This window comes from Microtus pennsylvanicus, chromosome 8 (assembly GCF_037038515.1).
Source record: "Microtus pennsylvanicus isolate mMicPen1 chromosome 8, mMicPen1.hap1, whole genome shotgun sequence".
Taxonomy (NCBI): Eukaryota; Metazoa; Chordata; class Mammalia; order Rodentia; family Cricetidae; genus Microtus; species Microtus pennsylvanicus.
Window position 1 is genome coordinate 12,999,713 of NC_134586.1, and position 13,338 is coordinate 13,013,050.

The 13,338-nt window shown below is 40.9% G+C and overlaps 1 protein-coding gene across 1 annotated transcript in view; it reads left to right on the forward strand.

The window, feature by feature from the left end:
- Nucleotides 1–5,469, forward strand: part of Rerg (RAS like estrogen regulated growth inhibitor) — a 110,937-nt gene extending 105,468 nt beyond the window's left edge. The window contains exons 4-5 of the mRNA XM_075982465.1: nucleotides 2,281–2,354; nucleotides 3,764–5,469. Coding sequence (XP_075838580.1) covers nucleotides 2,281–2,354; nucleotides 3,764–4,171 — 482 coding nt within the window. The 3' untranslated portion in view covers nucleotides 4,172–5,469. The remainder of the gene's footprint in view (nucleotides 1–2,280; nucleotides 2,355–3,763) is intronic.
- Nucleotides 5,470–13,338: the final 7,869 nt, after the last annotated feature.

Sequence of the window (13,338 nt, forward strand, 5' to 3'; positions counted from 1 at the left end):
TATTTAAAACACTGCTTGGCCCATTAGCTTTAGCTTCTTATTGGCTCTTACATATTAATTTAACTCATCTCCATTAATCTATGTATCACCACGTGGCAGTAGCTTACTGGCATGTCTGTCTCTGGCAGAGGCTCCATGGCTTCTCTCTGACTCTTCCTCCTTTCTCCCAGCATTCTGTTTAGTTTTTTCCACCTACCTCTCTTCCCCTATAGCTCTGCTATAGGCCCAAAGCAGTTCCTTTATTTATTAATAGTAATCACAGCATATAGAGGGGAATCCCACATCACTTTTGTACCACCAGCTAATGGAGTCAGCACCTGCATCATGCTGGCTTTGAGTTCCCTCTTTCGCATTGCTTTTGACTTATTTTGATCTCCCTCTCCTACTGATATATGATTAACCTCTGTATGATGTGAATGTGTTTTGTTACTATTGGTTAATAAAGAAGCTGCTTCGGGTCTGTGACATTGCAGACTAGAGCAAAGTGGGAATTCCGAGCAGATATAGAGGGGAAAAGTAGGTGGCGTCAAGGAGATACCATGTAGCTGCTGAAGGAGAAAGACTCTTGCCCTGCCATATATGAAAACTGCAAGGTGTACAACGGAGCCTGAGTCCACTTTCTTTCTCCCTGCATTCAGTTTAGTTTTCCTGTCTACCTATATTCTGCCCTGCCAGAGTCCAAAGCAGCTTCTTTATTAACCAATAGTAATAAAATACATTCATAGCATACAGAAGGGAATCCCACATCAATGTAGATTTTAGTCTCTCCACCGAGGTTTGTTTTATAAAGAATAAGATTCATAAATGTGTTATACATATTTCTTATTAAAATTTCAAAGCATGTTTTCCTTCTTACCAACTAGGGATGCCTTCTGGGAAAGGCCCTCAGTGTGGCCTTCACCAGCTCAGTCAGTCACTCTAGGCTCCGTTGTACACCTTGCAGTTTTCATATATGGCAGTGCAGCTGAGGCTGCCTTACTTTGTGACTCCACTTACATGATGAAGGATGTATTCATGATTGCCCAGGATCCCTCTACCTGCCACATTCTCGTCCCTCAGGGTTTGGGGACCACTAAGGACCCAGTGACTATAGCTGGCACAGAACAGCTGCTGTTGTCTGCTTTAATCAGGCAACATGGAAGAGAAATTAGCATTATGCCACCACCACCCCCATCTGCTCAGGGTACTGTTCTTCACCAACCACCAAAAGCAAGCTCAGCTGCTTCTTACTCTCTTAAGGTCCCTGACATCACCAGCTCGGCCTGTTACAGCCTAGCCTAGGGGTCTTGATCAGGTTTTGTTTTGTTTGTTTGTTTTATCTGTAAGCTAAGGAAATAAAAGGCCTAGAAGCCCCTGTGTGACAGAAGCAGTGGGGAAACTCTCAACCACAGCAGGCAGACTCAGCCAGTAAAGGAGGCTTTGTTAGAGGTGAGGAAACAAGCACAATGCAGCAGACACAGAACTGTCATCTGCAGAGCAGAGCAGGAACTTTAAACAGTCTTTGAAGGGGTCCCCTCTTGGTTCCTTTGAACAAAGGCAAGATGGCTGATTAACCCACAACTGTTATGTAAACACATCCTGATCAGTCTTGCCTTGTCAGGTCCATCATCCAGCAGGGGCCTGATATCAGTGGGATAGGGAAAAGAAGAAAGGGGGGGAGGAGGAGGAGGGAGTGAGGGAGGAAGGAAGAAAGAGAAAGGAAGGAAGGAAGGAAGGAAGGACAAATCTTTGTTTTAAGCTGCTATGCTTTTGTCTCAGGTCAGGAAGGTGAGGAAGTTCACCATCTGTATCTGCCTGCCTATCAAGTCCTGATCTCTCAATCCTACGCATTCCCTCTGAGGACTTTGATCTTTACAGGTTTGAAGTTAGGAAAAAAAAACACAATGGGGTTTTCTGAAGAAAAAAAAATGAATTTTAGGAATATCAAGGCAGAATGTATTTTTGTATGGAAAATTTCTTTTTTTTTGTTGTTTTAGAATGTAGATGTTTCATCCAATTCAAATTGAAGAGACCACTAGGGGGGCTGGCCTCATAGGAGAACAAGGTACATCCTCGAGGAAAGGATTTAGAGGGGCAAGGAGGCAGATGGCTGGAGTTTGGGCCCTTATAAAGCTCTGTAGAATATAGTGCTGTTTCTTTGTCCTCTCTTCCCTGGGCAGGACCCTCACCCCTATTGCTACAAAAGCAGAAATACTCCTCCCATGCCTAATTTCTGGCTTCGAGGATCAGATTAAATCTCACATGTGCCTTTGTGTTGTCTTCATTTTCTCATTCTTTTAGAGTCAACCTACCGACACCAGGCAACCATCGATGATGAAGTTGTTTCTATGGAGATCCTAGATACCGCTGGCCAGGTGAATAGAAATTCAGCTAATTATTTTCTGCAGTAAAAAAAAAAGGAGATATGTAAGTTAATAATGTAAAAAAATAACGCTCAAGAATTTTTCTGTAGGTGACTTTTATATAGCTTCCATTATCTCTCCACTTTATAGACTGGTGCATATATGATCTGATTCTGTGTAAATGACCTTCAAGAAGGTATTAGAAATAATAAAATATTCACAGTCACATCTAGGGTGACTTTCCTTCTATATCTGGGGGATGCCAATGTATTCATGTGGCTTTATAGCCAAACATGCTTTTGGAATGCTCAGGTGAATTAACATAAGCATTGCTATCAAAAGGAATTATTAAAATTGTCATGTGCAAGGTGAGCCTTTGAGAGAGCGCTCTGGTCTATCCTGCGTTCCCAGTCTCTATGACCACATGCAGGTTTGTCTCTGTGTTTCACACTGCATTATGCGGAGATAGCTGCCTACAAATCTTGCTGGCAAATTTCCTTCGACATTAATCAGATCAAATCTTACAAAAGGTCCATAGTCTCAGTCCCTAAATATAGAAATGGCTACAGGGGATAGTTTGGTGGCCAGGTATTTCCATGGCACTGTAACAATGACCCATGACCTCCAAGAAGACTTGGGTTAAAGTGTTTAATCTAAGAAATGCTCCTGAAATTAACTATGCCCCTATCCTCCTCATCACTCTGTCTTTATATATGGATCCCCATACAGTACTGAACACACCAAGAGATGCAGAAGCCTCTAGAAGACATCTGAACCTATGAAAACAATGCCTTTTTTCTCTCCTTCCCTCTCATCTTTTCTTCTTCCTCCTCTTTCTCCTCCTCTTCTTCTTCATCTTCTTCATGTCTCTCTTCCCACACATAATGTCTCGTCATTTCATCATGTAGCCCAGACTGCCCTTGAACACAACATCCTCTCATTTCTGCCTCCCAAGTACTAGGACCACAGGCACATGTTCCTCCAGACTCAGCCACCAACATCTTTCAAACGGTGCCAGTTTTCTCCTCATGAAGGAGTAGTCACCTCTCTGATGTCACTGCAGAATTTTCATCGTGACTGCTACTGTATAGCACAGATCAGGGCATGGGGATGTGTGGATGGGCATCCTCATCCTCAGGTTTAGGCAGCGTGCTTTATACAGCATGTCGTTGTTTGTGTCTGTCTCTAGGGTTACCAATTGTCTGTAATCAGAACCGAGAGGATAGTAAAACAAATGGGGCTGGGTTGTACTTACCTCTTCCAAACTAATTAAGAAAATGAGTTCGGCCAGGAAAACAGCCACTACATTTAATGATAAACAGATATGAGGAGGTATAATTACGGGATTATTATGGCAATAGCAATGTACACATTGGGATTAGGTCCAGGTCTCCTGATTGCGGTTCTTTCTTTGCCCGCAGGAAGACACCATCCAAAGGGAAGGGCATATGCGCTGGGGGGAAGGCTTCGTGCTGGTCTACGATATCACTGATCGAGGGAGCTTCGAAGAAGTGCTGCCGCTGAAGAACGTCTTAGATGAAGTCAAAAAGCCCAAAAATGTAACTCTCATCTTGGTCGGAAACAAAGCCGACTTGGACCACTCCAGACAAGTGAGTACGGAAGAAGGGGAGAAGCTGGCTACAGAATTGGCTTGTGCCTTTTACGAATGTTCCGCCTGCACAGGAGAAGGGAACATCAGCGAGGTATTCTATGAGCTCTGTCGGGAGGTGCGTCGCAGAAGGATGGTCCAAGGCAAGACACGGCGACGCAGCTCCACCACACACGTCAAGCAAGCGATTAACAAGATGCTCACCAAAATCAGTAGTTAGAGGCCCTGCCAAAATGTGCTTAAAATGGAAAAGTCCTTCCTGGCTCTTCTTTTGCCCTTCCAAACACGAGCAAAATATCCTACCCCTTATTCTGACTTTGGGAAATGTCAGGGTCTCTCGTGGTTCCTGGTCTGCTAAATGCTGGGAAGTTCTCTGGTGTCCTCTCGGTCCTGATGGCTGTGACAGTCTCTCCCTTTCCTGCTTGCGTTAGGATCAGTGCTAAAGTAGTTTGAAGATGTAACCACCAAAGATGCTGAAGTGGCTGGGTTCGTGGAAGCTAATTTAGGCATCCCTGCCTTGCTTCAATAAGTTGAAGTCTTTTCCAAGGCATTTTAAGATTCTGTTTCTTGTGGGATACTGCAAAAGTCGCCATAACGTTTTGTGATGTCTGGTGAGAACTTGAGAGAGTTAGCTAAGCGATTGGGATGGAAATAAGCTCTAGTTTCCATTTGAAGTAAGGATTTTTTTTAAAAAAAATTATCGTTCTTAAGTACAGTTTTTCTTTAACCCTTTATTTCACTTTTAGTCTGAAATGTCATTGATTTTTGTTTTGTAATGTAATTGCCCGTTTCAATTCAATTTGGTTCTCTCAATGATCTCTCTCAGTCATTGCCTGCCCTTCTATTATAATCTACTTAACAACAAAAGAAACAAGACCCACAAGTCACAGTCCTGCTGTGTCTTTGCTCCCTGAAGCCTGGGTGATGGGAAACACCAGGAACCTTGGTACCAACGCTTGGCTTCACTGCATGTTAGTAGAGGAATTAGAATTAGAGATGCCTGATTTGTATAGTACTACTCCATCAGCTCTGTAGCAGGAGCATACTCCTCTAAATATGAGAACTATAATGCCTAGTTATTCCCCGCTGGAAACCAAGGCTGAATCCCATGTGGTCATTTGAGTCAACTTCTGGTTCCGTAAGTTCGCCACACGCTTTCTTAACCTTTTAACCTTTGAGTGAGACTGATTCCCTAGGAAGAACTGGGGGAAAGAATGGGTGATTATAATTCATTATACCCGAATGGGCGTATATAACGTGGAGGATCAGCTGGTGAAAGGAACTGTAACAGCCAAGAGTTCATGGCCCTTTTCTCCATTTCCTGCCCCATATATTTAGATTTGGGCACTTTATTTTAGAAGAAAATATATATCTTTTACATATGTATGTATTTATATGTATACATATAAGTGTGTATAAAATTTGTAAACATTGGAGGCTCTAATTCACAATGTATTTGAACAATCTGGTGTAACTGACTTTGTTTTATGTGACTATAATAAAAAGTATAATTTTCAAGTTCTGTCGAGATTTTTTTTTGTGACTAGCTTGTAAGTTTAGGGGAGGCCTGGGAGGCAACTGAATTGCAGAAGGAAAAGTCAGGGAACCCGATTTGAAGAGAAATTAGCTCCTGTTAATAATACCAGCTGCTCCTTTCAGACAACTCAGGGGCTGTTGTGGGTACTCTATTCATGGTCTGTCCCAATCATCACCATTATCCTAAGACAGTAAGTAGCACTGTGATAGCCACGGCAGAGGTACAGACACTGAGTCAGACAGGAGGGGGGTAAGGTCACCAAGCCTACGCTGGTGTTTGGAGGGTAAAGCTAGAGCATGACCTGAGAGACCCGAACTGTGTGGTCCACACTGTTAGCCCACTGGATTGCACTGTTAGCCCACTGGATTGCACTGTTAGCCCACTGGATTGCACTGTTAGCCCACTGGACTGCACTGTTAGCCCACTGGACGGCACTGTTAGCCCACTGGACGGCACTGTTAGCCCACTGGACGGCACTGTTAGCCCACTGGACGGCACTGTTAGCCCACTGGACTGCACTGTTAGCCCACTGGACGGCACTGTTAGCCCACTGGACTGCAGTTAGCCCACTGGACGGCACTGTTAGCCCACTGGACGGCACTGTTAGCCCACTGGATTGCACTGTTAGCCCACTGGACTGCACTGTTAGCCCACTGGATTGCACTGTTAGCCCACTGGATTGCACTGTTAGCCCACTGGATTGCACTGTTAGCCCACTGGACTGCAGTTAGCCCACTGGACGGCACTGTTAGCCCACTGGACGGCACTGTTAGCCCACTGGACTGCAGTTAGCCCACTGGACGGCACTGTTAGCCCACTGGATTGCACTGTTAGCCCACTGGATTGCACTGTTAGCCCACTGGACGGCACTGTTAGCCCACTGGACTGCACTGTTAGCCCACTGGACGGCACTGTTAGCCCACTGGACGGCGCTGTTAGCCCACTGGACGGTGCTGTTAGCCCACTGGACGGCACTGTTAGCCCACTGGACTGCACTGTTAGCCCACTGGACTGCACTGTTAGCCCACTGGATTGCAAGTGTGAAGACACAAAATAAAGTGATGAAGAGAAACCGTGCCTTCTCTATTCTTGTTCATCCATTCACTGCCTACCTTCTGCCATGTCTCCCACCGTAATGATGATGAACTAAGCCTCTGAAACTGCAAGTTCCCAATTAAATGCTCACTTTTAAAAGTTGTTTTGGCCTTAGTGTCTCTTTATAGCAGTAGAACAGTGACTAACACAGAGGCATACCCCCGTGCCCATATTTCCTTTATGTGAGTGTTAGAGCTCCCAACTCAGGTCCTCATGCTTAGAAAGAAACCATTTTATACCCTGAGCCATCTCCGCAATCACTGTAACCTAGTAGGATTCTTGATGAGGGCTACATGATGTTCCTCCATGAGAGCTCATAACACACTCATGAAAACTTCCATCTTGTCATTATCCCCATCCTCTCAGAGTTTGGAGAAACAAGGGGTTATTGCAAAAAGCAATACGTAGAAGCAAATATAGAATGCTAACTGTGCCCTGAGCTTCAAAGTCAATCTATGTGCCAGTGACAGCCAATCTACAATTTATGCTCCTAACATTTGCTGGTAAATTAGTTTTCTGGAATGCTGAATGCAATTACCCTGGAAAACAATACTGTAAATCTCATATAGGTTCCCCCAGAGAGTCCACAGCAGCATACTTAAGCCATATAAAGCATATCTCTTTTCCTCGGGGTATACATCAACTGTAGGATCTTAAAGAGAATAAAAATAGCTTTCATCATGCACTCACTTACCCTTCAGCTTTATACTGACATAATCAGGCTGCCCTTCCTTGAACTCTTGACTAAACACCTTCATTGGGGAGAAGTTTCAGGTTATAAATGTCTAAAGATCATGGTTGATAAGATAAACAGAGCTAACTGGTTCTGCTTTAAATACCATGGAAAAGAATATGTTGTGGGAGACAGCTATTTTGTTCCTGGCTACTCAGCCCCCAAATAACCACACAGAAGAGTATATTATCTGCAATACTGTTTGGCCAATAGCTTTGGGGTAGGAGGTCCTTCTGTCTTTGTGTTGCTTTCATTGGTTAATAAAGAAACTGCTTTGGGCCTGTTGATAAGGCAGAACTTAGGTAGGCAGGGAAGACAGAACTGAATGCTGGGAGAAAGAAGGCAGAACCAGAGAGATACCATGGATCCGCCACCAGAGTAAGACATACTGCTGAAACATAGCCAGTAAGCCACTTCCACATGGTGATACACAGATTAATAGAAATGGGTTAAATTAAGATGGAAGAATTAGTCATTAAGAAACTAGAGCTAATGGGCCAAGCAGTGATTTAATTAATACATTTCTGTGTGGTTATTTCAGGTTTAAGCTAGCTGGGTAGTCTGAACAAACAAGCGGGCCCCTCCTTCTTACATAGCTTAAGCATATTTCTGGCTAACTCTTATATCCTAAACTAACCCATCTTTATTCATCTGTGCATGGCCATGTGGCTGTGGCATACTGGCAAAGTTCTGTCTCTGGAGGGGTTACATGCCTTTTCCTTGACTCCATCTTCTTCCTCCCAGCATTCAATTTAGTTTTCCCTGCCTAGTTCTGTTCTGCCCTGCTATAGGCTCAAGCCAGCTTTCTTTACTCATTAATGGTAGTCATAGCATACAGAGGGAAATCCCACACCATCTCTCCTTTTCTGTCTAAATGAAAAGGAAGGTTTTAATTTTAACATAGTAAAATTACATATAACAAAACAGCTATAAAGCAAGAATTATAGTCACAATATTTATATCCACTTTATCTTTTATCATGATAGAGGAAAACTATAATTATAACTATTCTTCAACTCCACCAAAAATTCCAGAAGGATATAATATTACCTAAGTTAACAGGAAGTGCATTGCAAGCAACTTCCAAAACTCTAGAATTGGCAGTGACATCTCACTATCTGGACTGCCACCCAAAGTTCTGTATCATTGGAGCATCCATCTTCAGCCTACAGACCCATAGTATTCAGCAGACGGAAATTTCAAAGACAGTTCTGCCTATAGTGGCAGTTTGTCAGTCACTTTCTTCTTTGTCCTGCAGAATGTCTGGCAGACACTTCCATTAAGCAGGAACCCCAAACGACTGAACTTTAGGCAAGTTCAGCAGTCATTTCTTTGTGGGTTCTGCATGTTCAGTTCATACAGCATAACATCAAGCAGTCCAGGCAAGAGCAGTTTCTTGCCCAAATGGCTAGCAAACTCTATACAGAGCCTCTTCAGTGCCCATCTTCCTCTTGAAGCTATTGGTGCTGCCAGGAGCAGATGTATCTCATTGTCATGAAAAGTCCTGTTTTTAAACATTTTAAATGTCATATTCTGAAGGTCTCTTAATGATTTGAAGAATTCCTAACTAACTGGAATATATCTACATATATATTTAAAAAACCTAACTAACATGACAACAAGCTTGACTATTATAGGTGATTATCTACTAACCTATATTTCTTAATTATACACTAAATTTTTAAATGAGCTGCATGAACACAATACCTTAATCCAGAGCAGAAATATATATATAACAATATTAACCTTAAATTTGTATTTATAAGATGAGATCCATACCAATGCAAATCATTCATATCTGTATCATATCCCCCATTAAATGTAAACAAACATTTATAAACAGTATTTGGGAATTTGGGCATAGTTCTCTCCAAACTGCCTTTTGCTTTTTGTTGGGCAAAGTCATTTTTGTGGGTACTCATGGTGACCTTTCAGGGGCTCTTGGTCCATCAAACCACATTAGTCTAGAAAGATTCCACAGGTTCTCATCCTCTGTGGAAATAAAAGAAGAACCTCTTTTCAAAGCAACATACCCTTAGACCCAAATTTTGAAGTCAAGATACCTTTAAAACATTTATGTTAGTTTAGCTTAGCAGTCCCCAAGAGCATATACCACGAAAAGATGCATATTTACACAAAGCAAGTGTATCTTGTTGTAAAAGAGACCAAGAAACTTATCGATTGCCCAATTTATCAGCATTTCCCAAAGGTAACTTTTTGAGAATATATACCACTGCCAAGTAATTTGAAAAGGCCCTGGAGAGCCAGGCATGGTGGCACATGTGTGCTATCCCAGACTCAGAAGCCTGAATCAGGCAGATCCCTGTGAGTTTGAAGTCAACTTGAATAACATAGTGAGTTCCAGACCACCTAGAGCAATAGAGAGAGAGCTTGTCTCAAAAAAGTACAAGGAGTAGAGGACCAAAAAAAAAGATGTGTCATTTGCAAAGTAAGTGGTTATAATTGGAAATAGTGATATTAAGTAAATTAAGCCAGTCTCAGAAAGATAAAAATCTTGTGTTTCCTTTTATATGTGGTTTCTAGGTTTTATATAGGTGCATAAAATTACATATATATGTATACATATATGTATGTATGTATCTCATGACAAGAGAGTCAAAACAATACTGTCTAGGGAACCAGGAAAATTAATGGGAGGACAGAGGAAGAAGGGAAATGGGGGTGGGGAGCATATTAAATGTACAGTGTGTACCTATATGAAAATACCCTTATGTAACACAATATCAGGTAAGATGAATATGTGTGTGTGTACATATGAGTATTGTGTGTTATGATGTGTGTGTGTGTATGCTTATCTGTTTATGTAGGAGAACTCACGTGCCACAGTACATGTGTGGGGGTTGGAGGACAACTGTGGCCATCAGTCCTGTCCATTCTACCTTGTTTGAGACAAAGTCTTTATATTGCTTGCCTTGGGAACACCAGTCCAGTTGGCCTGTGAGCTTCCAGTAATCTCCAATCTCCATATCACATCACCATAAGAGAAATGAGATGTAAAATGGGCACTACCTCGCCAACCTTATATTACTAAATGTGTTAATCAGCTGTAGGAGTTCCCTGGTAGAGTTTTTGGGGTCACTTATGTATACTATCATATCATCTGCAAATAGCAAAAGTTTGACTTCTTTCTTTCCAATGTGCATTCCCTTAATCTCTTTTTGTTCTCTTATTGCTCTAGCTAGGACCTCAAGAACTATGTTCAATAGATATGGAGAGAGTGGACAGCCTTGTCTTGTTCCTAACTTTAGTGGAATCCCTTTGAGTTTCTGTACATTTGATTTGATGTTGCCTATCGGCTTGCTGTTTACTGTTTTTATTATGTTTAGATGCTTTCCTTGTATCCCTGATTCTCCAAGTCCTTTACCATGAAGGGGTGTTGGATTTTGTTGAATGTTCTTTCAGCATCTAATGATAATGTTTTTTTCCTTTTTGTTTATATGGTGGATTACATTTGTTTACATTGATAGATTTTTTTTTGTATGTTAAACCATCCCTGTACCTCTGGGATGAAACCAAATTGATCATGGTGTATAAATTTTTGGTGTGTTCTTGGATTCAGTTTGCCAGTATTTTATTGAGTATTTTTGCATTGATGTTCATAAGGGAGATTATTCTGTGATTCTTTTTTTTTTTTTGGTTGAGTCATTTCGTGGTTTCAGTATCAAGGTAACTGCCGTCTCATAAAAGGAGTTTGGCAGTGTTCTTTCTGTTTCTATTATGTGGAGTATAGGTATTAGCTCTTCTTTGAAGTTCTGGTAGAATTCTGCACTGAAACAATACATCCCTGGGCTTTTTTGTTGTTGTTGTTAAGAGGCTTTTGATGACTGCTTCCATTTATTTCCTTGAAGATTATAGATCTATTTAAATTATTCACCTGGTCTTGATTTAATTTTGGTATGCTGTACCTATTCAGAAAACTATCCATTTCTTTTACATTTTCCAATTTTGTGAAATACAGTACTTGAAATACGACATAAGTTTTTTTGGATTTCCTTGGTGTTTGTCTTTGTGTCCCCACTCTCATTTCTGATTTTGTCAATTTGGATATTCTCTCTCTGCCTTTAAGCTAATGTGGATAAGGGTTTGCCTGTCTTGTTGATTTTTTTTAAGGAACCAGCTCTTTGTTTCATTGATTCTTTGTATTGTTTTCTTTGTTTCTATTTTATTGATTTCAGCCCTCAATTTATTTCCTGTCATCTACTCCTCCTGGGTGAGTCTGCTTCTTTTTGTTCTAGAATGTTCTATGCTGTTAAGTTACTAGTGTGAGATTTCTCCACTTTCCTTATTTAGGCACTTAGTGCTATGACCTTTCCTTTTAGCACTGCTTTCATAGTATTCCACAGGCTTGGGTACGTTGTGCCTTCATTTTTGTTGATTTCTAGTAAGTCCTTAATTTCTTTTTTTATTTCCTCCTTGACCCAAGGTGATTCACTTGAGCAGTGTTCCATTTCCGTGAGTTTGTAGGCTTTCTACAATTAGTGTTGTTGAATTCTAATTTTAATTCATGGTGATCTGATAGGATACAGGGGTTTTTTTGTATCTGTTGAGGTTTGTTTTGTTACTGAGTATGTGGTCAATTTTAGAGAAGGTTTCATGAGGTGCTAAGAAGAAAGTATATTCTTTTCTGTTTGAGTTAAATGCTCTGTAGATGTCTGTTAAGTCCATTTAAGTCATGATATCTATTGGTTCTCTATTTCTCTGTTAAGTTTCTGTCTGGTTGACCTGTCCATTGGTGAGTTTAGGGCGTTGAAGTCTCCTACTATTAGTGTGTGGGGTTTGATGTGCAATTTAAGCTTTAGTAATGTTTCTTTTACATATGTGGATGCTCTTGTATTTGGGGCATAGATTTCAGGATTGAGGCTTCATCCTGATGGATTTTTCCTATGATGAATATGTAGTGTCCTTCTCCATCTCTTCTGGTTGATTTTAGCTTGAAGTTTATTTTGTTAGATATTAGGATAGCTACACCCATTTGTTTCTTAGGTCTATTGAGTTGGAAAATCTTTTCCCAACCCTTTACTCTGAGGAAATGTCTGTTTTTGAGGTTGAGGTGTGCTTCTTGTATATAGAAGAAGAATGAATTCTACTTTCATATCAATTATCTTAGCATGTGTCTTAGCCTGTGTCTTTCTAGAGGTAAATGGAGTCCATTGATATTAAGAGATACTAATGACCAGTTATTGTTAATTCCTGTTATTTTTTCAGTAGTAGTGGCTGTGTGTTTCCCATCCTTGGGGTTTGCTGATGGGAGGTTATCTGTTGTCTATGTTTTTGTGGGTGCAGTTAGCTTTACTGGATTGGTGCTTTCCTTCTAGTACTTTCTGTAGGGCTGAATTTGTGGATATGTATTGTTTAAACCTGGCTTTGTCATGGAATATCTTGTCTTCTCCATCGATGGTAATTGAAAGTTTTGCTGGGTATCATAGTCTGGGCTTGCATCTATGATCTCTTAGTGTCTGTAACACATCTGTCCAGGACCTTCTGGCTTTCATGGTTTCTGCTGAGAAGTTGGGTGTAATTCTGATAGGTCTGCTTTTGTATGTTACTTGACCTTTTTCCTTTTCAACTCTTAATTTTCTTTCTTTATTCTGTATGCTTTACACTTTGATTAATATAGAAAAAGAGGACTTTTTTGGTCTAGTCTATTTTGTGTTCTGTAAGTTTTGTGTACCTTCATAGGTATATCCTTTTTGAGGTTGGGAAAGTTTACTTCTATGGTTTTATTGAATGTATTTTCTTTACCTTTGAGCTGGAGTTCTTCTCCTTCTTCTATCTATATTATTCTTAAGTTTGGTCTTTTTATGGTGTCCCAGATTTCCTGAATGTTTTGTGCCCAGACTACTAAGCCCAGCAAAACTTTCAATCACCATAAATGGAGAAAATAAAATATGCCTTGACAAAGTCAAATTTGAACATTATCTATCCATAAACCCAGTCCTACAAAAAAAGATACTAGAAGGAAAACACTAGCCCAAGGAAGTAAACTACACCCAAGAAAACA